The following is a 23,753-nucleotide window of genomic DNA, read 5'->3' as shown; positions in this document are numbered from 1 at the left end:
ACACACAAGAGCTTGTTATGATGAGGAATTTCCTCAGATAATGCAGTGGTTGTTGTAGTTGTTAAAGACAAAATTTAGCAAGGATTTGCTTGATGTAAAGCATACAGGACAGCCTCCCACCCGTGACTGCTGATTTTTATATATTATCCCTATCTTGTCCTTGAAACAGAAGGTCTCAAGAGATTGTATCCAGATTCTTTGTGCGTGCTGGAGTTCATCTCACTGGCTTTATTGCTGAACAGGGGGAGACAGCAGATTTCCCAAAACAAGCAGAGGACTGAGCTGACTTCTCTGTGCTCTGTTTTGCTACCTGCTGACCAGCCTAGGAAATAAGATTGCCTTAGTTGTGGAGAAATAGTTTCTGGTATCTGTATCATTCTTCACTTAAAAAGGCAGAATTACTGAAGGTTAATAGCTTTTATGAGTCAGCCCAATACAGTTGAAAAAAGCAGCCTTATTTCTGGATATATAAGTTCTTCTTGATAGTTTGGTTTTTTTAAAATCAGTAACATTATAGTTTTTTCTTTCTGTATTTTTTTTTCATCTTATGTTTCTGAAAGCTTGTTTATTTTTAACTATTATTAATGGGATACTACCTTTTCCAACTTTGCTTTATTTAATTTATAGTGCATTAGCCAAGAAAAAGAAAATAAATTTAGATGGTCTAATAGTAGCATCACTGGGGAAATTAGGAAAGGATTACATATCCTTTCTCCAGCTGACATGTGCACTGATATTGTAAATAATGTGCAATGTTGTGATTATTACTTGTTGTGCGCTCAGCTCAGTCCAATGCTGATTGTGAAATAAACAAGGCAAACCCAAAGCAGATCTATCTGATATTTCTGAGTTATTGCAACAAGTTCTGTCTTTCTAAGTTTGTACTTAGCCCTGTACCTCTACATGGCTCATATTGTACCACTTCAGTGATTTACAAATGGTCAGTAATGGAGCCTTCTTAGAGAAAATCACTAGTTCTCTGTGCTTTGTGGAGCCTGGGTCCTCCTCCCCCAAATTCACTCTGTGTCTTCCAGAATGATTTTTGGAATGTCATTTCCTCTTCTTTCCACCCTTCAACTCCCTGCAAAAACTTAGGCTTCTGCTTTCTTGTGCCCTTGTAGCAATCTCTTCCTTCCCTCAGATGAGGGTGTTATGATCTCCTTTTCACTTCTGAAACGTTCCTTCTGAAACCAAGGTAACAGTTAGAAATTTGGCTGAATCCAGTTGTCTCCATGAAAAGGCACATGGATATTGTGCTGGATGACTTGGAATCATTAGTAAGATGTGTTGCTTGATCTGCATGCTGAAGGGATTTTTTTTCTTGGTGCTACCAGATCCCAGTGTGGTCTTATTTTCCTGTCCAAATGTCTTTCTGAGTGGGCAATGAGTATGGAACAAGAAACTGATTTTTGATTAGCCCTGTAGTCTGAATGTTGTCACCAAGGTTCTTGTCACATACTTTTTTGTGGATTTTGATTTTTCATATTGTACTCATTTTGTGGAACTTAAATGAGCTCTCAGATGCTTTCTATCAGCATGAATTGGAGACAGCATATAAAGTGCCTTTGACAGATTTACTGCATTTCATAATGAGCCTAAAACATAGAAAAAGACAGGGTTAATAAAACAGAATTGGAGAAGCACATTTTGAAGGCAGTACTGTGACATATGTTGAAAGATCTGCCAAGAGGGATGATTAAAGCGTGACAAGTTGATGAAATCAAGAGTTGATTGTAGCTTGTCACTGCAGGGCCATAGCATCTATAATATATTTGTAGGATTGGAAAACTGATAAATATGGCTACCTGATATGAACACTCAAGTTTTGTTCCCCTGCATCCACTGACATACAAACCTCCATAAATGAAGTCATCAACAAACAAACATACTTTGGAATTTGTGCAAAAATACTTATTTTAATGCATGTGTTTCCATACTGGGTGATGGGATAGGATCTGACATGATACAAAAGTTACATAAATGTTGCCACTATACTTAGAGTTTAACTGCTGTGTACTTTGAGTTTTGCTTTCCCACAGAAAAAAAAAAAAATGAAGCTGTGGTTTATTTCTGACTTGCCCCATCCTCAGAGTTTCATGGAAGTGTTGTAGAGATTTTTTGTCTTCCAAATTCTACTTTTGAGGACAGAAGAGAGAAAATATGGAAAACAAACAAACAAAAAGTGGTTATATTGTGGCTTTCAGTATCCATTGCTCCTGTTTTGTTTTTGAAACTGATTTGAGCTCTTGCGACGCACAAGCTCTTCAGTTTGAAGAGCTGTAGTTTTAACTTCACCAAGTACCTCAAGCCAGTGGCAGTCTGTTAAGCACTGGAATTTGTCTGCTTGGCCTCAAGAGGGAAATGCATGGGTCTTTATGAAGACATGTAAGGTAATGAAGCAGAATGAACAGCACTATAGGATTTAACAGCAATTAAAAAAAAAAAAAAATATTATTTCTAAAAAAAGAGGGGTTGAAAGAAGGAGTTTACCCAAGGAAGGAAGAAAACACCGAAAAGTATCTTCATGCCATGACCATCTAATTCCCACCCAAGATCCCGCCAATAATCCTTGACATCTGTGAGAGGGGAGAGGAATAAGAAGTATTCTTCTGTGGCAGTCTTTATTACTTCTACATAACAATCACATAAAAGGTTATTCTAACATCCAAATACATGCCACAGAGGCAATACTAGTTTAAATTTAGGCAAAATAGTTTATCTTGTTTTTAGACTAGGTAAAGAAAATATTACCAGAAAGTACTGACAGTTTGAGGAATTTTTTTTTTTTTGGTGCTGTCTACAAAACCAGAGATATGTATTATATATTCAGCTGTTAGCTGAATTAGTGTAGCAGCACTCTTACGTCTTCCTGAATCAGACTAGATGTCCAATATGTCAAATCTACAGATGAATACCAAATACTTTAGAAGAAAATTTGCTTTAATGGTCAAAATTACACTTCTTTTTGATGGTCCTGGATTTCAGATTCTCTTCTGTCTTCCTAGAGCCTGATTGTTCATCTAATCAAGCTTATTGAGTCTGAGACCTGTCAAGTGTCTGATGCTCCAGAGAATTACACTAACCCACCATGGCAACAACAAAAATAGGCCCCAAAAGATGTCCTTCTAAAAAATTGCCCTATTTTTGCATTTAGTTTGTGATCTGAAATATTAAGTCAAATAAGCTGTATGTGTTTGTATCATAGCTACAGTAATTACATTTGTACTTCTCAGTTGGAAAGCAAATGGTTGGTTTTTTTTCCCCTCATTAATTTATTCAGGAAGACATGATTGTGTGGAAATATTTCCACTTCTTCTGCAGCTGGACAAGTTATTCTGCTTCAGTGTTACCCCATTGTTTAGCTGAATTTACACCATAACAAACCAAACCCTAGTAGTTTAGTGGCATCTGTAATTTTTCTCTATTTCTCTGATTCTTTTTCCATTGATGGTATTGATTCTCAAATCTCAGTTCTTTCCTCTTAGCTTAGTTCTATTGACTAAGGTTCTTTGTAAGATAAATTCTTCCAACAGAGTGAATGCCTAGGAAAAGTTGTATTAACCTTTGACAATCATAGTATGGCATAAACTGGAACTCATGAAGAGATGAGCTTTATGATTTCCCAGCCCTAGATTTGCTCTATGTCAGAATGATCACTTAAAATATTCCAAGATACAGTATCCATAGGCACTGGTGCATCTTTCTGCCTAGTTGTTCTCACCTGATATCTGATTTAAGAACCCCTGGACTGAGGAATATCCCTAAGTGTTGGCATTGAATTCATATACTTACCACAGGCCTTTGAGTCCCAGTCCCTGAGATACTATGGTGCAAAACAGATACAATCCATATGCTTTTCCCTGTATTTCTTTGACATCCAGCCATTTTCCATGAATAGTAATTACATGCTAAGAGCTATAGGTATATCCTGATAGCATGGTCTTCCCAACAATTCCATGCCAAAGTATACAGCTGTTCACACAGGCATGTGTATCCTGACTGAATCCTCAGATGTTCTGAGCTGTTCTCATCTGTTTGTGTCCATTGCTCCATGGTTGTATGAGGTCCCAGTACCAAGCATAAACAACAATGATTTCTGGTAAATTTCTCCTTTGCTGGCATAAGATTAATTAGAGCCACAGAAGGGCTTGGCTTGGAAGGGACCTTTAAGATCATCTAATTCCAAACCCCCTGCCATGGGCAGGGACACCTACTAGACCACATTGCTCAAAGTCCCATCCAACCAATTGCTATTGCTTCAGCCATTTGATGGTACATCAAATGTAGCTGTATACATGTATACATGTATACTACATATGTAGTGTAGAGAAGGATGGAGAAATATTTCTCAGATGGAGACTCAGGCTAAATAGAATCCTGCTGCACAGCACAGTGCATTGAATTCCCAGACATTAATATATTTACATTTCTCTCCTGGGTTAGTCCTATTTCAGTTCTCCCAGTCAAACAGAGTTTTTATGTTTTATTTCTTCTCTCTCTCTCTCCCTAACTCTCCTTCTGTCCCTGTCTCTCTCACAGACACACATGTGTGCACAGTAAGAATGAGCAAACAAACATCTGTCCTGAGGGATCACAGGCTTGAACAACTTTGTGCTTTTCTGATCACATTGCCTGCAGAAAGAACAGTGCCAGCTGTAATCCCAGGTTGATGTGCTGACATGCAGTGACAGAAGGGGTTTATGTGTCTGCATCAGCCTTCTCCCTGCTCGCTAAAGGCACTGGAAAGCATGAAGTCATTAAAATCCAGTGTTGCAATCTGAAATAGAGCAACTGTGTGAAAGGATGGTCAGAAATGAAAGGGGTCAGTCATGGAACTGGGGCCAGAAGTTCACGAATCCCAGCCTTGTGTTTAGAGATGCCTTTCTCTGTGATCTTGGGTAATGCTTTTACCACTCTGCAGCTCAGTTTTTCCCATCAGTAAACAGGGGATAAAGCTCCAATTTACCTTATCTCCAGTGACTTAAATAGAAAATATTCTACAATTCACTGAACATGGGAGTCTTTCTGGGTCTATGAATTTACATCTTTGCTACTTAATGAGTACCTGGTGCTCTTGGTCATGGCACAACTTCGTAAATGGCATCTGTTTTTGAGAAGACTTACTGGGTTACTGCAGAATCCTGGAATTCTCTTTTCCTTTATCTAAACTGATGCAAACAGAAGAATTGATTTCATGATTTGTAGCAATTAGAAATGGGAAAGGCCTGCTTGCTCTCATTTATTCCATTCTGTAATAAACTGATATTCCCCACCGCTTTTTCAAGTAAAATTTTAAATAATTCAGGAATTTCCCTGAGGATACTGTAGCACTGTCTAATATGCAATCTTGATAGGAAGTGCTTCTTAATAAATTTCTTCTTTCATCAGTTTCTTACATGCTTTTAATTATTTCCTGGCACTGACCCTAGAGAACTTGCCCCTTCCATAGAGTTTTTGCCATTTGGTTATTTGTGACTGGTTAGTTTTTCCATCCTCATCAGTGACATTTTACTAAGGGCCTTATAGGTGTTACTCTCATTATTGTTACTGACTGAGCAGCTTTTCTACAGTAGCACTGTGTTAATGGGAAAGGACTGCACATGCTCTCTCTATTTGTACATTTAACTCCCAATATTATCTCCCTAATAATACGTGCACAGGGAAATGAGATTCAGAAACATCTGAAGGTTTCTAGTGGAGCAAATCCAGCTCCATACCTACCAGCACCAAGGCAGAGAGTGCAGATCTGCTGGATGAGCTGCTCTTGTTTGCAAGGTTGTGGTAGTGAGCCATTGACCCTTCAAAAAGAAGGTATAAAGCCACAAGTTTTCTTACCTTAGATCATGCACCCTACAAAGGCATCTGTGCTGTTTTCAGTCTCATATTGCTCCTGGAAGCAAAACAGCTGCACTGATGTGGCTCCAATGTCTAACCCCAAATATGTAAATTAGATTCAGTGTTTCTCTGTTTCTCAAGTCCTGACTTTGCCTAATGCACAGAACAGATAAACAAGCTTTAGATAAATGGGAGTTAATAGGATTTAAAGTATCAATACATATAAAGTGTTCTTGGTATTTGATTATTGCAGCTTGTTCCCACTGGGTAATATAAATCACATCCTGACCTTTCACAAGGGAATCAAAAAAGTGGGATGTGGGGACAATAGCAGTGGATTTTATTCCAATCTCTGATTTCTTCCTGCAAAATGAAGGGGTTTTTTCTTGCTTAAAATGGAGAGATCAATATGTAGTTTCAGTTTTTCTTTAATAGACGCTTCAGCCTTGGCTGCCTGACATGGGGCTCAATTTGGATCTGGTCAGTGAAAAATACACAGTAATTTACACATTCCTTACAAAACATTTGAAACATTTAGTAATGTAGACACCCAAATAGTTTCATATTTTTATAGAGATTGAAGTGGTAACTGCTTTCTCTGTACTGTACACTAGTTAAGTTTTCTAGCCTAGCTCAAATGAGAACTAAAGCAGACTGCTTTTATTTCATGCCCATGGCCTCAGCTTCCACGGGGCTGCAGTGATTCAGCATAATGTGCACATATAAAACAGGACTTGAGTCATATTTGTCACAATATTTTTTCTGCGTGCTTGAAAAGGTTTGATTAACCTTCTTCCACCTTTTTTAGTCTGAGTTTTCTTTCATTTTGCTCCTGTTGTGCTTCTCTGTTAGATTATCAAGGGTAAGGCACTTATTTTCTCAGTCATCCAAAACAGGATAGAATGACTAATCTAAGGAAGGTCGAAATGTTACTGGTTGAAATGTTACAGTATACTGTAAGGTTTTGTCCTGGGGCAGAGCATTGAATTAGGTGACTTCTTCAAGTCTTTCTTAGTCTTATTAGTGTCATTGTGGTCTATGTTAGCTGTACCTCCTGCACAGACATTTAAACTCCTATCTCCTAGTTTTCTTCTGAATTTCCCAATGATTTTGGCCTGAATGGTGCTTTACTTTGAATTAGAACCCTAAGTTTTTTAGAGTAAAAATGATCAGATAAAATAGGGAGTGATGGCATTGTAAAGCTTTGGGTTGAGGCACTGGAGACAGGCACAGCTCCAGTTGCCTGAATAACTTTTACTGTCAGAGTCTTGCTTGCTAATTCTTTCTCATATTTTTAGTACTTACATTACCAAGACCTTGTTGTCTCTTGTCATGAGGGCAGTGAGCTGAGGACGGTTGCAGTGTGAAGGTCAGCTTTTAACTCCAGTCCACAGTGAGATGAACAGAATAAAAGGTGTTGCTCCCAGCAAACAATGTGATCAGAGGGAATTGAAGATAAAGTCAAGGGCATCCAGGACTAAGGGGAAAATGAGGACAAGAAATAAAAGGAGAATTCAATAGCAAAAGATGCAACTTTATTGAATGGTGAAGACAGAGGAAAAATATAATATCCAAGAACTGAAGCAAAGCTGAACAAGGTTAAGACTTGTCTACTTTTCAATTCACGCAAATGAAATAAAATCCCAAATCTGAATTAATTTTCTACAGCGCTCCTGTTATACAAAAAAAAAAAAAAAGAAGCTTTACAAGAATTTTTGGAGGGACAGCTTGTGATAGAAAGATTCCAGATCATCTTCCTTATAATTATTTTGTTTAGCATGGCCATCCTGTTTAATTTTTGTATAAGCCACATGTGTGGTTTCAGGTTTGGGCTTTTTTCAGATGTTTTCTAAAGCCACTGCACGTAAAGATTTTTTACATGTTTGGATTTTAGTGCAACCATTCACTATGTTATATAGCGTAAACCACAATATGTAACACAACAAAATAAACATCTATACATAAACAGACCTGATGTTAAAACTTGATTGTAAGTGTTATTTCTTTCTGATGGAGGAAGGTCTAGTCTTAAAAAATAGATTCTAATCCTTTACTAATAGACTTGCGACAGTTTTCTAATTGAATACAAGCTATGAACAAATAGTGGTTGTACTTTGTAGTATTTAAAACAAAAAAATGTACATAAGGAAATACGAAAATGGGGCAGTTCAGTATACTGTAAGCTTTTAAGTGCAGCTGCTTGACAACAGAAGTGGTTAAAGAGGCTCACAAGCACAATCACAAGCACACTTTGGAAACTTTTGTTTCCTTTATCAGAGGGCAAAATGGTAGCATCTCCATAATGCATGCAAGTCTCTTTTTCCAGGGCACACAGCATCAGCCCCAGGACAGTTTTGGGGTTGAATTGAACTGAGTCAGTTTCTGTTAGTAGAGCATTTAATCATTAAATAGACACTTTTCATGCTGTAGCAGGCTACTTCTCTCCCATGATGAGGTCAATTAAGTGTGTGTAAATCTTAGTGAGATTATGGGCAGCCATAAAAACTCAAAGGGAGCTGGCATTAAGGACTGCTGGGTGAACTGAGCTATCAAACACTGGCTGTTTACAAGCCTTTTTCCTAAAGAAATTCCATCTACAATAAGGGGAAAATGGTGGAAATATTTTAAAGCTTGAACACTGATCTCAAGATGCTTCTTTAAATCATTAGTATCACTGTAGCATCTTTCACTTAATAACTGCTCATTAGATAAAATGTCTCATTCTTTTTAGAGACTTAGAAGCAATGAAGAAAATTCTGCTTCATAGAACAGCCTTTGACAGTAATTTAGATCAGATGAGTGTTTTCTTTTGGTATTCTTTTCAGCATCTTCAAAGATTTGACAACACATCAGGATGGATTAATATTCCACCTAAAAGCAGTACTTTTTCTGCCCAGTGCAACTTGCTGGAATCTTTCAATTTTTCCCTTTCACACCTAAGAGGTAAATCATTATGATTGTTCTAGGCCAAGCAGCAAGATTTTTCAGATCTTCAATTTTTCTTGTACATTTTTTGGCTTAAAATTCCATTTTGGTTTAGAAATAATGCAATGGAAGCTGTTTGTTTTCTTAAAGGAACCACCAGCAGAAAAGAAAAACATCTTCCACCATTGCAGGGTTTTGTAAGAAAATTCTGCTTTGCCCATGAGCAAATTCAAACTGTGTCCCTTGGACTGTTGCGCTGCATAAAAAGCAATTCCTCTGGGAACTGCCAGTAGTCATTAGCACAAGCAAATTATTTTGATTTTTTTTCCTGTTTTAGTTTGGTCAAATTGAAGATTATTAAGAGCTAAAGTTCAAAGTGAACCTGATCTATTTATCAGTATAGTTTTTGGAGTAGGGATACCAAGGGCTTCAGAAAAAAGACATAATACTACCAGCTGATCATACTTAACCAGTAGGCTCTTATTTTGCTTTTTTTTTTGACTGGATTCCACATTTCCTTTGGAAAAAGAGGGACAAAAAAAAAAAATCCACCCAAAAACATAGAGCACTTCTGCCTTAGTTGTCTCCAGATACTTGGTCCTCAGGAATGTCCATGGTATTTGAAATATTTTGAATATTCAGGTTAACCAAGATTCAAGAATCTAGAAGATTTTGAAATGTGACCATTAAAATCCTTGAGGTCATAAAAGCCTGATTGCTTATCAGTTTGTTGAAAAACTTAGGGCATGCAGTAGAATTTCTATTGTGTATATAATTGTGCATATAAGTCCTAAAGGGGGCAAAAGACTTCTTTTAATCCTAGTCTTCACAGTTGGCTTAAGAATTTTACATTAAATAGGAATAAAAATAGGCAAAATAATGTGTTTATGAGGCACAGTTCTTTATAAGAAGCTAAGTTGTTGAACAGATCTAAGTCAGATTGATATACAGGAAATTATTATGCGGATAAAGGGAAAAAAGGAAACTTATTTAAAATGAGCCTTTCCTATTGGTATTTGAATCACTTCAGCAACTAGAAACTATGGGACGAAAATATTTAGTATATCACAAGTGGCAAAACTAATCAACAAAATTTTGCTATAAAAATTATATCCTGCAACTTTTGAGACCCAAATTGATGCAGAAAAATTATATGATTAGAAATATTTTCTGAAATAAATTTAAATCACTCTATCCCGTGTATTCTATTCTGAAGAGCAGCCTGGAATCGAATCTGGACTCAAAAGGAAAAAAGAGAAGAATCTACATTGTTATGTAAAAGGGTTGTTTAAATGTGTGTATCATTCAACTATAGAAAGAAATTGAATTAAGGTCACAAAAGGATTGTTAATGAAAATTTCTGTGTATGAAGATGGACGAGAAACGCCTTTAATCACACCATGCCTCAGCTGTCAGAGATTCAATAAGCTTTCTTCATGCTGAACTTACATTACTTCGTGTTGCAAACCATGATATTTCCTTTTTGAGCTCTCATATCAAATGTGTTTATTTTTTAAAGCACAACTCCAAGTCAGTATTAATTTAGTAATTGTGTGGTTCTATTGGTTATATTTAATGATTATTCTAAGCACTTAACAATGAAAAAGTTGTTCTTTAGCTCACTGTTGTATTTGGGTATATGAATGAACGCATTCTCATGCACATGTTTTTGAAAAGCATTCTTAGTTATGTCTGAAATAAAATTTAAAAACAAACCAAAAACGAATAGATCAGAGACTAATGTTGCAATATAAACCTATTTGAATTTTCTAATGCCCTTCAATTTTTCATCTCTTTTAAAGGTATAATTTTTATATGTGTCTTAACCTTGCTGAATGTATCTGCATAATAATAACACAATAAAATTAAATTAAACCTGATTTAAAAAAAAAAAAAAAGTTTTTAAAGATGTGGTGGGGAATAGTTGTCATTTCTGGCTTTCTTGAAGGTCTAGAACTATAAGAAACCCATTTTTCATTGTCATGTCTTTTTTGATTGTCCCACTTCCTTTTTTTAACTTAGTCTTACTGGCCTGTTCTTGTCAGATGCCCTATTTCTGAGGAATTTCAATTCACCACATTTCTTTCATTTTTACAGTCAGCCTTTCACACAGATGAAGAAGCTCTCCATGCCAGCCTCTGGCTGACTCTAGTGTTCCTCCGAACTTTCTTCCTTCTGAGAAAGATCTCATTGCCAGTAAAACGTTACTTATGTGCATCCCAAGACTGGATGAGGATAGCGGAGTTTCTTGTTGCTTGTAAATACTGTTATAGAATTTCTCTGGGGCTATAGAAAGCGTGCCTGCCCCTTGGCATTATAATACCTATGCACACTTATTTAACTCCTATTTAGCACACTTATTTAACCACTATTTAAGGACTAGTCCTATCTCAGAATTTACTCTGTAAGTGGGGAATAACCCCCATTTCGAGTCTGAGTTGAGAGAGAAATTGAGGTCTTTAAATGCCATTGAAATGCCTCCTGAAGATTTTTCAGAACCTAGTACTCTGTCCTTAAATGCAACAAGAACAAAAACAATAGGCACCCTGCAATTAATCAAAAGAAATCCTAAAGGAGATGTGGAATTTTTATGATTGCATTTATGAGATTTAGCTATTTTGGTGGTCATGGATTAGTGTGTTGAGAAAAGGTCTAAGCTGAATGTCTTGCTAAATGATCTTAAAAAATAAATTGGTTTTGTAGTTGATTTAATTTTGTTTCTGTTCTCCTCGGACCAAGGGGTCTGCTTCCCTGTCCTGTGAGTGTAAGCTTCCCCTAGGCTTAAATGAATCACAGAGCTGGCAGGAAAAGAAGCTGTCATTTGGGTTAAGAAACTGGAAAAACAACCGATCTGCATGATCTCAGCTTACATTAGTCTTCAGTTTATTATTCATAAACAGATTGAATATCATTGTTTTGTTAACATTACTGTCTGTTTAGCTTTAGGCAGAGTTTTTTCGTTGTTGTTGTTGTTTATATTAACTCAGCTATTCTTTATCAGTTTTTTCTTGGTTCCTGCATTGGACATGGTTCTAACTTTCTGTTTAGGAATATGTATTCATAGAATTACAGAACGACTTTTTGGTGGTGCTGGTATGAGTTATGAGAGCTGGGAATGTACTTAAAAGTCTGTGAGCAACTCCAAGTCACCACAGTACATTGTTAAATATGACTTGACAAATGACTGAGAGAGTGTTTTCAATTTTATCTTTTCCTTCTAGTTTATCTGAGTAACCAATTGTATATGGCAGGCATCTGAGGTGCCACAGAGAAACTGGAGCAATAATGTGTGTCAGCTGGTGCTTAATTAGATATTTCTACAATTGGGAATAGCAGTTTCCCACAATTAATATGTTATATGGAAGGTAAAATGTCATCTGACTTTTCAAAAAGGTAATAAGTAATTGGGCCAGTAAAGTTGTTCTTAAATGCTTTTGCTTCTTTTTTACCTAGTTCCCCAAATAAGCAGCAAGGCTCCAAAGTGTTCATCATTATACTTGGAGATACTAACCCAAATGCAAATTGCTGTTTTCCTTACAGCTGAGTTTACAGCAGTATAAATGATGATTTCCACAAATACTGCTTAAGATTAGGACATATGAATCCTTGTAGGACTGTATCTGGTGTGTTGCTATAGTGCCTCTCACGTGCTGCAGAAAGGCAGCAGTTCCAAGATGCTGCTGGAGAGCACAGCTGTGGTCAGCAGGCTCCTCACAGAGCCTGGCAGCATTTCTGAGCAACAGCTATGCACTAAGGATGATGGAACACATGCGATTCTCCAGTCACATTCCCTGCAGTAGGACAGTGTCTGCTCTTGACTGGCTGGACTTCTCTGACTTAGTTTTTAATTATGGGTTTTTTTTCATTGGTATCTCTTTACATTGAAAAAAGATTACAGCATCTGTTTCAGAAAGTCAGATAAATATGGAGCCCCATTAGGATATTTGAATGTGGGACTTTAAAGGCAATGCTGCAAATTGTGCAGAGTACTTGCTGACTTGGACCAACATTTATTGAAAGCACATACTGGAGCACAACTGATCTACTGAACTTCTGCTTATGGTAGCATTACTTCAGTAAATTGTGGGCTTAATCCTTTTCCTACAATATTGCAATGTTGCATGTGAAAAATGCACTTCTCTTATGCCAGTCTGACTGAAGAGTTTTTGTAAAAATAATACTTGAAGCAAAAATTAGAATTAATCATAAAGTGACTCTAGCTGAAGAAAATGAAAAAGCAGAATGATGGCTCTTGTTCACTGTCATTCCTAGCACCATCAAACTGAGTTGCTCCTTTCTATAGAGGTTCCATCTGAGCTGTACAATTTTCCAGTAGCTAGGGAATTTGGACAGAGGCTTTGTGTGAATCCTGTTCCTCTTTGTGCTGTGCAACTAATAGGAGCTTTCCACCAAAGCACACTTTAATGGATGATTCTGTTATCCATCAACATGGAACAATGGAACTGTAATTGCCGGCATTTACATTTTGGCTAATTATTTCTGCTTTTATTGAAATTGGTTTCTAAGTTTTGTTGGGTTTTTTTTTTTATTCTGGCAATGGGCCCAAGTCTTTGGTAACTGAATGGAGGTCTTTATGTATCCTTAATTAACAGTTCTTCCTCTTTTCAAATTTTACTTCTTTTTTTCCTGTTATCTTTCAATTCTTAGGTGTTTGGGTTTTTGTTAAACTAATTCTACAAATCCTTTTGGCATTCATTTCTTATATTTTCTTCCTATCTTTTTTTTTTTCTGTTTACTGGGTTTCTAGTCCTAACATGTGTCTTTTACCAATGCAAGAAGGTTTATCAAATTACTACTAACTGTGTTTACATGACTGACACATTGTGCCATGTCCATATGCAATCAGATCTAAAGTCTGATCAAAATGTTTTAACTTGTGGCACTGAGTTCACTCGAGGTCTCACGTCACAGACAAATTGCATATGCTTTCTAACCAATTTGGATAAACAAATCCTCTGAGGAAAATCTGAGTTATCTTTTTGGTAGGATTTAATTTCTTTGACCTTCCAGAACCTCAGACAATTGGATGTATAACTATTCTCCACTCTACTAAAGATAAATCTCTCTTTTTTCAAATATATATACATATATGTAGACACATGCTCACTTATTTATCTCTAGCTAAATAAGGTCATAAAAAACCCAAAAAATGCAGGATGTTTTAACTATTTCATTGACTTTACAGATTGTTTTTAAGCTGTTTTTTAAACTTTAAAGGCAACACTGATAGTGAACGGTTCCAAATGGTAAAACAGAAAATCCCCTTCAAATATAACCGGCCTGTAGAGGAGTGGCTGCAGGAAAAAGGTAACAGTCATTAAAACTTTCATTTTAAACCCATTTGATCCTAAACTCTCATTTTTAAAGCCTGCAAATAAATGTTTCTTAAATGATAATCGCCTGCTGCATAAATGACTGTTTTAATTTTCATTATAATTTGTGTCAGCTTCCACCTGCCATATGTTGATAAATCATGCTATAATACATTGCTATTAAAATGCAGTTAAAGGGACAAAATTCTAAGCTTGCTATAATAGTAATGACAAACAAGCAAAAATTCAGGAGATGATTAAAAAAAAAAAAGTCAAATGAAGAAGAGTGAAGAGCAACAACATGTATTATGGCAATTTAACCACTGCATGATTTTCCTGTTTTAATTTGGGCTTGAGCTACAATTATATCTTTATTATTGAAGTTTTCTTAAAAGATTTTCAAATCTACTTGTTAAACCACTTCCTTTAAGTTGTGTTTGATTTTTTTTTCTCATGAATCTGATTAGCTATGTATTTCTTAATTGTATTAAGATAATTAAGTGATTTTAAAAAATGTTGTAAAGAAAACATTTTTTAACATTTTCATTTAAATTACAGTCAGGGAGACAGAGAAAATGATTGTTCTGTTGCTTTTATGCTATGTCTGGAGCACAGTTTGAACACTCAAATGATATTTGTCTAAAGTGCAGATCAAATTCTTAGCCTACTAAGGCAGTGCCACTTAATTTTGTGGGTTTGCCTGGAGTAATTGGCCTCAGTTCAACAAAAAAACTTGTTAACATGAATAAGTCCAGATGGCTTGAGTGAAAGTTCTGCATACAGTCCATGACCTTTCAAAATGGGACTTGTGTCAGAACAGTAATTATTTTTTGTAAGGAATTTGGAAAGGAAAAAAAAATCTTGGATGTAGAACCTATTTTAAAGCCTGTTGAAGGTAACAGAATAACTTATTGATTTCAGTAGGGCTTGAACTAGGCTCTTGGTAATACAGTGGAATTTAAGTAAGGAAGATCTTCTCCATCTATTACTAAATATTACATTAAAAAAAGAAAGCACTGTAACTAATTACTTTCCTTGAAATCTAGACAAAGCAGAGCACAATCTTCTCTTGTTTCCATTTATGAAAGTACTCTAATAAAAGGGGGTGACCTTTGAACTCAGATACTGCATTTTCTGTGCTGATTTGGACTATGGTTGCTAACTCATTTTCCAGAAAGGAAAACCAATTTCTTGTAGGACTGGAAAAATATGATTTATGTTCTGTTTCAAATTTCTAATCTCAGCTGAATTAACAAATTGATTTATCCAGTATGAATTAAGATCAGGAAGGATGTGGCTTAATCCAGTAAACATATTTTCGTGTGAAAGGCCTGATCCTGCAAAGTGTTGTGCACACTCAGTTCCTGTTAACTTCAATGAGAGCTGGCAGTGTTGCTCACTTTTCAGGTTTGGTCTACAAACGTGTAATGTTTATAACCAAAGCTAAAGTATTAATGAAAGTAAGGCAAAAATATTTGTGTAACCAAAATAGATTTTTTTTTTTTTACCACCAGTATGTCATAAACAGTTAATTCAGCTAAATTGTAAATAAATTTTAAGATAACAATAAACAGAAAATGCTCATTGAGTCTCAGTGGTTTGCCCCATTAATTTACATGACCAAACTAAAATAGATAAATAAAGTTTAACACTAAAAAGATAATAATTTTGGTAATTCTGAATTGCTAAAGTCCCTTTAACACTAAAGACAATGATTGCCTTAATTTTGTTAAAACAGATGCATGTCTAATTCCTTGATGCAATTCATGTGCTTGAGAAACCCATCTTTTTTTTCATTTGGTTTGGTTGTGGGTTTGTTGGTTCTTGGTTTTTTTATTTCCTTTTTGATTTTCCACAAAATCTTTTACTTTATATCACAGCTTCTACAAGTTTGAGCTTAAAAGCATGCCAAGACACTTTCATTTGTAATCCATCCTGAAATTTTGAACTGAAGTCTACCTTTTGTGGATATTGATGCTTTGTTAAAAGACAATCACACATGCACTAGAGTCTAAAAGGACAATATTTGAGTCTTCAGGCACTCTCAAAGCACTGGATGTGGTTAGGCCAGAAGGATAGAGCTGTGTTTTTATTAACGTGAAAGGAAATTCAGTCCTTCTAGTATGTGTCAGGGAATGACATTGTGCAGTGTATCACCTGAGACAATGTAACTTGGTTCCTTCATTCCAAAGTAGGCAGACATTTTCAGCAACTTAGGTACCACTCAAATTTAAAAAAAAAAAAAAAAAAAAAAAAAAAAAAAAAAAAAAAAAAAAAAAAAGAATAATTTATGTAGTTGTTCACCAGCCTGCTCATCCATCTGGTCATCCATCTAACAGTTAATGTCACATGGAAACTTTCTGTCACAAGAATTTATAAAGATGGTGAGTGAAAGGGTAGCTTCCTATCAAAATGGAACAAGACAAACTGATGGATGGAGGACTAGATTCATCAGAGTGAGCATATAGAATAGCTGTCTTGCCCATGTGAGTTCTTGGCTTGGGTGAGGTAAGATGAAACACTTTTTGACTGGCATTTGTGAATGCTATAGAGTTGGTCTTTCTTTGGTACTGCTGTGGTATTCATAATAATGAAATAGCTCATTATTGGAAAACAAATATAACAGATTATCTTTCTGAAGTGGCATAACTATTGGCTTTGACGAGCTTTTAAATTCTATAAATTATTTTTAAATAATTTTAAGAGCCCAGGCTTACAGTCTTGAGTTGCATGAGTAATAAGCAAAATATTAAATGCCATTAACTTCACTGAGCTTATGTATGTGAATATAAAAAGAAGTATTAGTCTTAAATTGTACAACTTCAGTAGTCATAAATCCAGCAGATTTTCTTAGCGGAATACTCGTTGTCTGCTAAGGCACAGATGTTACCTGTTCTGCAATTGGATGAGCTAATAAAGACCCAGAAGCATCTCATCAAAAGGATTGATCCCAGAAGTACTTAATTATTCAAATCTCTCTTACCTGTAAAGTCTCCTTGATGTAAGTGACTGTACTTTTGAAGCAAGAACTATTAGTATGAATTAGGATTTGCAAAATCAGGCCTGAAATCTCTTCCAGTGCTACAAAAAAGTTACACTTCAGATTCCTCTGTGGTATTTGTAATTAGAATTCAGTTTTCCAAATGAAGAAGTCAATGAGAGAGCAAAGAAACAAGAGCCTGAACTATTCAGAATACTTACAAAATACCTCATAATTTTTCTTTAGTATGACACTAATATAGCAGTAGGAATAGTTCTCTGTGGAAAAAAAGGACTGCAGAATTGAATTACACACCTAGTAGAATTTACTAATGTAAATAGTTCCTCAATAAAATTCAGTGGCCAAATAAATTTTACTTAGGGGAAGTAAAGGCTTCAGCTAAATTCCATTGAAAGAGTGATCAGAAGAGACATATGGTGGCAGAATGAAGTGAATATTCTCTCCAAAGGTTTTTCTCATTCCATATTCATTTCCCTGGTGTCTTTACCATGAGTGTGTATACCACGTTAGAGAAAAAAATGAGGAATTGCAGGCAGTAAGAGACTGCAACAAGTGATTGTTCTTTTAGCAAACACATATTTAGTGTGGTTTCCAGCATTAACCATCTGGTGCAGTGCATGAATCCTGGTCTGGAAAACCATTTAACAGTGAAGACTCCAAAATACACAATCAAAGTTCCTTTTTTTTTCTTGCTGGAATAGGGTCACCTCCTTGGTGTACACTTTCTTTCAACATTAGAAGATGCAGATGAAGGCCCAGAATTGGAGACATGGTCTCTTTTTTTCAGGCTTAATATACTAACTCTTCATTCTTGCAAATAATGCAAGAGATATGACAGATGTGTAAAGCTATGCTGTAAGCATGGGTTAGAATAGTTGACATCCTGAGCTGAGTCATAATCCTCCAGTAAAAGGGAGAGAACACTCCTCTTGTCCTTGTCTGAGGAGCTCTCTTACCTGGAGCAGGCAAAAAATTTCCTTTCTCATCACCTTCCACCTTCTTCCCTTTGGCAAAAGATAAAAAAAGATACTAAATTAATTCAAGGGAAGAAAGGAATGGAAATGCAAATAGAAAACCAAACTGAGAGTTGTCTTATATCTGTTTTCAGGGATAACATCTCAAGATTAGTAAACTAAGTCCCTTTACTCATAAGTTCCTTCTTTACACATCTTACCTCTACTCTTTGGCACTCTTGTCATGACTGAGGTGGGAAGAAGGTAACAGTAGCAGGTGACATGTCTGAGTTTGTAGGGGTAGGGACAGTATGGACAGAACTATAGTGCTAGAGGGAGGGAACCTATTCAGAGAAGGGAAAATGGTGTAGTAAAGTTCTTAGAGCATATCCCTTAAAAAAATCCAAAGCACAACATGACAAAAGAAAAGCAAGCTCTGAGAACATGGTATGGGACAGGAGTTTGACATTCTACAGTGTACAGTGCCATTTCCTCTAATTCAGACAGGCACTGGGCTGAGAGGGATTAATATCTTAACAGATACTGTTACTGGGCCCTATCTTTGTCATAGACAAGATTAAAGTCTCTATTTACATTCTGAGGATGTATGGCTTCAGTGCATGTTTATCGATGTTTTACTAGACATATGTTGCCTCTGGCAAGTTTAAAACCTTCTGAGATGCAGAACGTCGCATCAGGTGTTTCAACACTTTCCAGGGGAAGGATAACCTCCCATTTTTATTTCTCATTTCTTCATCAATGCAGTTACTCCACCCTGATCAAGTCTTAATTTTCCATTTACAAATCTGAGAGTGAGGAGCACAAGGGATGTGCAGCCCACCTCCACATGTCTGTGTGTTACACCTCTCCATATATAGTGTTGCTTAGTTAGCTAGGGCCCTCTTTGGGGACAGGAACTACTTTCAGATGCATTTCTTCTCTTGTCCCCATTCTCTTCCCCGTGGTCCATCCTGTCACCATAAGATGATGCTACACCGCATCACCACTTGGCTTCGAGACCTGCCACGACGACCAAAATTGGTGAGCTCCCCCATGTATTTTGATCTACTCTAACCACTGGCTGTGAAGGAATGAGCAGTGGATCATGTGCTTTCCTACATGGTGGCATTCTGCACCTCTCATCAGGCTGGACTAGACAGAAAGTGGCGAGTGTGAACTGGGGAGTGGGAATGGGATTGGAAAACGTATTTCAAGCTTCATAAAAACAGGAAAGCCCAGGATATTTAAATGATTATTGACTTGAAGCTGCATTGATAACCCTTCTGATCACCAGTGTCCAGTCTGATTCAGCAGATTTCAGGTGGCATGCCCCTAATCTTTTGAGGAATAATGAAATTATAGGCACTGTCTTTGCACTTCATGAAGCCATTTATTTTTTAACATGGTCAACCTAGTGCAGCCTGGGACATAAACAGTATTTATAGAGCAGTCCAGGCTGAATGTGATGTAAGTGTCCTGCAGAACTAGGTGAATTGGCAATTGTTACTAGATTTATTTTTAATAATTATATTTTTTATTACATATGATATTGGACCCCTTCTAACACTCAAGATGTGACCTTGACTAACCACATAAGCTGCCTACATTTGAATTTCACTACCTGTAGGAGTAGAGTAAGGCATTCTGGGGCTTAACCATCTGAAGCACTGTTATCCTCACTATTTCAAAAGCTTTGCTCTTTCAGAGACATCAGAAATGTTCGTATTTATTCTTTCTTGGGTTTATATTTGCAAGCCTTCACAACACAAAGTTTACAGGTGAAAGATCATGACTGATCCTGTCATGACACTCCTACTCAATTCTTAGATCACTTCATTTTTACCTGATGTTTTACTGTTTTTGATCCAACCCTTGAAACTTTTGCATTATTAGAAGTGGCTTTATGAGTTAATCCAATGCTTTATCCAGTCCAAAAGGACGTTTATTTATGGGCTAAAACTTGACAGGTACTGCAGTCTGACTTGGTAGTGGAAAAATAGCCACATGTTGAAGTCCTATTTGTAGTTTAAAAGTCATCCAGTCCTAAAAGAACGTTCAAATTTCTGAAGTTCCTTCAGAATTTTGAGTGTGAGTGGTTGCTGAGGTTCCGTTTTAGGTATTTATACTTTCAGGCTAATCATCCTCTTTAATGACTTTTAGGTACCACATTTCCATACTGTTTCTCTACACTCATCATAAACACTCCCAAGAATGAATCTACTTCTTTGTCCATTACATTTGGGCCAGGACTCAATGTAGTATGCAAATTGCAGGAAATGTCTGTCAATAATGTTATTCACCCCCTTCACTAGGACGACAGTTAACGATCTTCAACACCCAGGCGCAAATAGCCATAGGAGGGAAGGACAGAGGGCGTCTCTTCCAAGGCCAGCTCTCCGGTCTCTATTACAATGGCCTCAAAGTGCTGAACATGGCGGCAGAGAACAACCCCAACATTAAAATCAATGGGAGTGTCCGACTCGTTGGGGAGGTCCCTTCCATCTTGGGAACAACACCTACGACATCGGTGCCCCCGGAAATGTCGACTACAGTCATGGAAACCACAACCACCATGGCGACCACTACCACCCGGAAAAATCGTTCACCGCCCAGCATCCAGGTGAGTCAATTAGTCTTCTCCATTTCCTTTAGTTCTTAATTCATCTTGCTGCTCATTTGTAAGTTCATAAGAGTTATGTTCTCTGAATAATGCTCCATGTGACTCTTTAGTTTAAAAATGTCATCCTCCTGTTGGAGATAGGACAAACAGCTGGCTGAATTGTTGTGGCACATACATGTAAGAATATGAATGGATTATGCTCCTGATGTAGTGCCACCTGATTTGTGTGAGATTGTCACAATGCGAACAAGAACAAGGTTTTAACTATGTTTCAAAAGTTCCATATGTGGAGAAATGTATTCCAAAGAGAGTTGCAAGGCTTAATGGGGGGTGGGTGTCTGGTTATTTATTATTATGACAGGATAAACTGCTGCAATAGTGAAGTTCATAATGAGGAGAAAAGCAATGGAGCATTACTTCCACTTGGAGTCATTTTTTCTTTCCCTTTTATAGCCTTCCTGCAGAGAATTTTGAAGGAACACTATCAAGATCAGTTTCTTGCAAAATGTAGATGTTCCAACATAGAGCAGTTCCAATCTATTTAGTAAAAAATCATTCCTAAATAAAAAAAAAAAAATTCAGATTATCTGACTTAATTATGCCAAAGTAGTTATTTCAACCCTTAAAATGCAGTGGTTTTGGAACCACTTTAGTGGCAGCCAGAGCACAGTATGGATTAGAAATAAACACCTTCAATTGGCTCTCCTTGTCTGTGCAAAGAAAAGAATCATGTGAATAACCAATCTGAAGTGTGGATTATTTATTTCAGCAGTATGCTATCATGTTATTGTGTTATCAGGTAGAATGAAACATTTGTTTTGAAATCATTAGAGAGATGGAGCTACTTCAGAGACTCTAGCAAAGGGCCTCTAAAATGAGTAAGGGACTGGAACGTTTCTTGTATGAGACAAGGCTGAGAGCTGGGACTTTTCATCCTGGAAAAGAGAAGGCTCAAGGGGAATCTTAACTGTGTGTGCAAATACCTGAAGGAAGAGTGTAAAGATGACAGCGGTGTCCAGTGACAGGACCAAAGACAATAGGCACAAACTGAAACACAGGACTTTCCCTCCAATCATCAGGAAACATTTGTAACATGAGGGTGACTGAGCATGGGTGCAGGTTGCCCCAAAAGGTTGTGGAGTGTCCATACTTTTAAATATTCAAAAGCCGTCTGCACATAGTCCTAGACAGCTGATTCTGCATGATCTTACTTGACCAGAGGTTAGGACTAGATGACCTCCAGAAGTCCCTCCCAACCATAGATATTCTGTGATTCTGTGAGGTATGTCTAGCTGCAATGGAATTTGCAACTATTAGAGTAATTAATTCCAAGCTGGGGTTTAACAGTGCCTGCTTTGGTACTGTGTAAATCCAGATGGCAACAGGACTGGGATTAATTGAGTTATTAGCCCCAAACACCAGTAGCTGATTTTATAAAGTCTCAGCTAAATGAGGGAAAATTACCCCAGGTTTGGTCACTGTTTGTCATAAACTTTGTGAGAATTACAGTTCCTTCTCCTCAGTGACTAGTTCTAACTTTGGAGAAAATATTTGTACAGTTACATCTCCAGAACTATAAAGTCTGTGGTTCTTATCCTGCCCTCTATAATTTTTAAAAGCATCAGGACTGTGTTTAGCTATACCAGTGGACAGAAAGTAGCACTGGACCTTTATGGGCTGGGTCAAGCTGGAAATGATGCTGGCTTGCCTGAAAAGGAACTCATTCTGAAAGCTTCCTGCCTAACCTACGTGGCAGTTCACTCAGCCTACAGAGACCACTGTGTGCTGAAAGAGCATCAAGAAGATTTAATAAAGTGTCAAAGTGCTTCTAAAAACATGGTTAGAGCAGCGATTTCCTGGATACACATGCACCACAACAAATGGCCTCATCTCAGCTGATATTAAAGCAATAACTCTTTGACACTTCATGCTACCCGCTGAAAGAAAAATAAAGGTCAATATGTACCTCCATTACAACTTTCTGCATTTCAATATTGGGTCATTTTATTGCTGTCGCAGCACAGATAGCTTGGCTTTCTTCCTTATTTTTAGTGGAATTTGATTCTGTCATCTTAAGGTGCAGTGTCCGTGTGTTGAAAGTGAAAAGAAATTGTCTTTTCCTGTTTGGGTAGTATCTCCAGCCATGGTTTTTCAGCTGCCTAATGGTTATTTTATCATGCTGGTGTTCGACATCACCATCGTCAAGCCTGCTTACAATTTTAGATCTAAGTGGTGGAAAAATCTAATAGAATGAGTTTACTCTTTGGGAAACATAAAATATAGATACCTAAGGCTATGAGAGGTACAAATACAGTTAGTTATTACCTTGTTCTAGCTTTCTCTTCTCTTTTCTGCTCAGAAATAAACAGTTTTTTCTTCGCTTTCAAGGCTATTGAAACTTTAGCCTCTTCTGATTCCGATCAGCACGATTCAAGCACTTTTTGCACTTCTTAGATTTGATCGTAGGAGTCTTTCTGCTTCCTGATACTGTACAAGAGGCAGGTTATTTTTCCAATCCCATTGAAACTCTTTTGTCATCGCGATCCATGCCAAAAAGTTGTCAAAAAGTTAAGCTGATGATGGTCTAAGACAACTATTTGTCAAGTCAATCAATGTTGTCACATTTTTTTGTTTTGTTATCCATGTTTCTTTATCCATGTGTGATATCTTGTTTTATGCTAAGATTGCAGACTCTTTGGGTTCAAAATGTATTTTTTATTCTGGATGTGCACATTACTTGGCACAGAACAGTTCCGGCCAATTGGAGAAATACCAAGCATGATACAAATAAAAGTGAAACATCTAATGCAAAATTGCATGAGTCATGATAAAGAATTACTGTTCTTACTCTGTTAGGAGTATCTCTGCTACTTGTATTACTCATTTTCATATGTAAATAACTTAAACTACTCCTTTTTGAAATGTGTGTAAATCTTGTGCAGAATATCAAGTCTATAATCAAAAAACGTTACAAAATCCAGGGGAATTTCAGAAGGACTTGGATTTACACATCACTTGTTAAGAAACTACAGAAGAGCATGATACGTGCAAAGGTATCTTCTGTTTGTAACACACACCAAGCTACC

General features: G+C 36.8%; 1 protein-coding gene across 8 annotated transcripts in view; it reads left to right on the top strand.

Annotated features, from left to right (window-relative positions):
• The window catches only part of NRXN3 (neurexin 3), a gene marked incomplete at both ends in the record, with an annotated part of 894,319 nt that overhangs the window by 769,983 nt on the left and 100,583 nt on the right, over nt 1-23,753 (top strand). For 4 of the 8 annotated variants that reach the window (XM_083864468.1, XM_083864469.1, XM_083864473.1 and 1 more), the window contains 2 exons: nt 13,999-14,088; nt 20,360-20,667. In XM_083864468.1, the coding sequence (XP_083720594.1) occupies nt 13,999-14,088; nt 20,360-20,667 (398 nt within the window). The remainder of the gene's footprint in view (nt 1-13,998; nt 14,089-20,359; nt 20,668-23,753) is intronic. The other 4 variants (XM_083864470.1, XM_083864472.1, XM_083864471.1 and 1 more) reach the window with 1 other exon arrangement.

Source organism: Zosterops lateralis (assembly GCF_965231275.1).
Source record: "Zosterops lateralis genome assembly, chromosome: 6".
In the NCBI taxonomy this organism is placed as follows: Eukaryota; Metazoa; Chordata; class Aves; order Passeriformes; family Zosteropidae; genus Zosterops; species Zosterops lateralis.
Note: the sequence above shows the minus strand (reverse complement) of the source record. Positions and strands in the feature narration are given on the sequence as shown.